Source organism: Aplysia californica, unplaced genomic scaffold (genome assembly GCF_000002075.1).
Source record: "Aplysia californica isolate F4 #8 unplaced genomic scaffold, AplCal3.0 scaffold00110, whole genome shotgun sequence".
In the NCBI taxonomy this organism is placed as follows: Eukaryota; Metazoa; Mollusca; class Gastropoda; order Aplysiida; family Aplysiidae; genus Aplysia; species Aplysia californica.
In genome coordinates, this window is record NW_004797380.1 from 30,732 (window position 1) to 33,520 (window position 2,789).

Sequence of the window (2,789 nt, forward strand, 5' to 3'; positions counted from 1 at the left end):
TTTGTTATGGGAGTTTCAACATTGAGCCGCGGCTGTGTGCTGTAATAAACTCATTAAGAGGTAATAAATTATATTCTGGGGCAATTGCCCGAAAGCTGTAAGTGTTTGCATAAGGCCAGCCGAGGCCATTTCGCACACCTGCCTTGGTTACATTTGTCGGCCCAAACGGGGAAAACCCATGCTCAGACAGGTCGCCAGTGCAGTGAGTTGTTTTCGTCAATATCACCCATCTGGTCAGCGTTAGCTCTATGTACGCTATTGACCTGGGGGGTTTTCTTCACGTTTGTGAAAGTTTTGTTCTTTCAAAAAATGGAATATATGGGGATTTGTTCAGTCGCTCCAGTTCAGTGCTTTGAGATGTATTGGTCTGGTTGCTGACATTTGTGTAAAACTCTCAACCGAGACGTCCATTGTATGTCATCATTGACCAAAAGTTTGTTAATTATTGAATCATTTACATTGCCTGTGTTTTCTGTAGAGTTTCAGAATTGTGTGGGTATAGAGTCTTATCATGAAACTGAATGCACATGTGTAGACATTGTAAATTGTGAGTAATGTGTCTTGTCATATTGGATCCTGTTTAGTTTTGTGGTCTGCTTTGCAGAGAGTTTGGAAACATCGCAGTCATCCACTATTATTATTCACGGTTTTTATGTTGGAGGCCATGAAGTTTCATCGATCGGGTCCGAAGCGAGAAGTGAAGTATAGCCCTGAGTGGTTTCATTCATCAATCATAAGAGAATGTTTAATTTTTTTTTCATTTCCCGTTGCAATTTTTTTCCGTTTTAAACCCTATTTTTTCACCATAGTAGTATGAACCTGAGGCTAGAGCGAATTGTCTGGAGATGTTGGGTTGTATTGTCTGATGAAATATCATACTTTTGTCTCTGGGCTCAGGGGTTGAATGGAAGTGGTGGAGATAATGGACAGCAGCGAATCACCGACCACTGTTGCGCCGCTTACACTTACCTTACATGTTTTTTTAAAATTTTCATTAACATTGGGAGGGTAAACTGTAGACCTTTGTGAGGGAGCTGCCAAGATGATTACATGTTCGTCTAGAATCACAGTTGGTTATTTATTTTGGCTCATGCGCACTGTGGTTCATACGAATTAATGGGAAATCGATACAACAGAACTCACAGCTTTGATCAGTTCGATGGAAGTAACTCCAATAGGTGCGCGTCGAATAAAATGTGCGTGGGAGATTTCAGAATGAAGCCAACTGCTTTAAAAAGAGCTCTTGTATTTTCATAATGGGCGAAGCGCTTTGTGATCAAAGCCACCGTGGATCTACTTCAGTTCATGCGTGCAGTCTTTTATGAGTATTGATATCTTCAAGAATTGTTATATTGATTGGAATCCTTCAGTTTTCTGTTTGTGGAAGACGTTGTGTGGACTGATACCGCGCTGCTCGTTATTACAGAAAGAGCTGTGTAATAAAATGGGTATACGTTCATAGAAGGAAAAGAGCAGTGGAGAATTTTATATACTTAGTTAACTTAACTTTACTTTTATCTGGTAGAACGTTTTACTTAGGTTTGTACAACCGTGCTAAACAAAACAGGGCTAAACAGTCGAAGAGGAAGTTAACCGCAAGAAAAGCTTTCAGTCGGAAAGGATCAATTGTGAACCTTTCTGTGACGCGGATTCAGTATGAGGAGTGAGTGTCGAAACTGGGATCAGATTGCGCTCAGGAGTGATGCGATACGAGGCATGGAGTTGTGTTTCTCATAGAAGTACTGGCGTATTGGCTACCGGATTACATTGTGTCTCATGGACGACGATTGACTGCTGGCAGGCAAGTCTTTTTTTTACGTCGTAGTTAATTTTTCCCTCTGGCAAGCGTTGTTTTTCGCGGGATTTACCATCAACAGCTCCCTGGCGAGTTTTCTGTTCGACATTTTCGATCGACCACTGACGAGGGAGTTTCTGCTGTCAGGTGTGGCTTTTGACAACGGATGAGAGAAGTTTTCTACCTCGGAATTACCACTGACGTCGGAAAAAAATTGTTATGCCCTGCAATTGCTCACCATTTTTCAACACTTGGGTTCTGATATGAAATGCCCTCGGGGCGGGGGACTCACTTGAGTGGCGTGACGCCGAATTTACCCTCTACTAACCCCGCGACCTTTCCCCGGCTCTCCACCCCGCCTACACTGGCATGGGTGTGAATTGTGTGCTGGGATGAGCGCGTGCCAAACGGCGCATGGATGAGGATACTCGGCACCTGCAAAGTGGAGGGCTACGCTAGCCTGAGCATGTTGCGCGTGGAGGACCCGGCGAGGGACGACCGGAGGCGTTCCAGGACCTCCCTGGCCTCCATCATCGAGGACCTGACACATCTCCGCAAATCGCTGTTACGTCAGAAGTCAGAGGGGGAGGTAAGTTTGGTCTGCTCGCGGCCTGTATAATGTTCTGGCATGGCGTTAATCTGAGGCGAAGTAGGGAAGTCTCCGTTTACTCCTATATAGTCCCCCATCTTCCTCCGAAAACAGTGGTTCTCGTATCGATTGTAATTGTATTCTGTTTGTTAAGGAATTGATACGACTGCCTCCCATTTCTTTTTGCAAAAAATAAACCCGACATATTTTTTGCTCTTCTCTTATTATTTTTCGTGGGTTCTATTCAAAGTTGTACGGTTTTCCATATTTCTGAGTCAGCTTTTCTAATTTAATTCCGAGAAAGGAGTGTTCCGTGAATTAATGTATTATAACAATGATAAGATGGTTGAATTTTTGTTTTGCAAGTCAAATTAATTTCATCCACCCCCCTCCCCTCGTCCCCCC

At 43.5% G+C, this 2,789-nt stretch overlaps 1 protein-coding gene across 3 annotated transcripts in view; it reads left to right on the forward strand.

The window, feature by feature from the left end:
• Positions 1 to 860: 860 nt before the first annotated feature.
• Positions 861 to 2,789, forward strand: part of LOC101850639 (transient receptor potential cation channel subfamily M member 1) — a 52,746-nt gene continuing 50,817 nt past the window's right edge. Inside the window, exon 1 of one of the 3 annotated variants that reach the window (XM_035969049.1) lies at positions 861 to 2,384. In XM_035969049.1, coding sequence (XP_035824942.1) covers positions 2,214 to 2,384 — 171 coding nt within the window. In that variant the 5' untranslated portion in view covers positions 861 to 2,213. The remainder of the gene's footprint in view (positions 2,385 to 2,789) is intronic. The other 2 variants (XM_013080997.2, XM_035969050.1) reach the window with 2 other exon arrangements.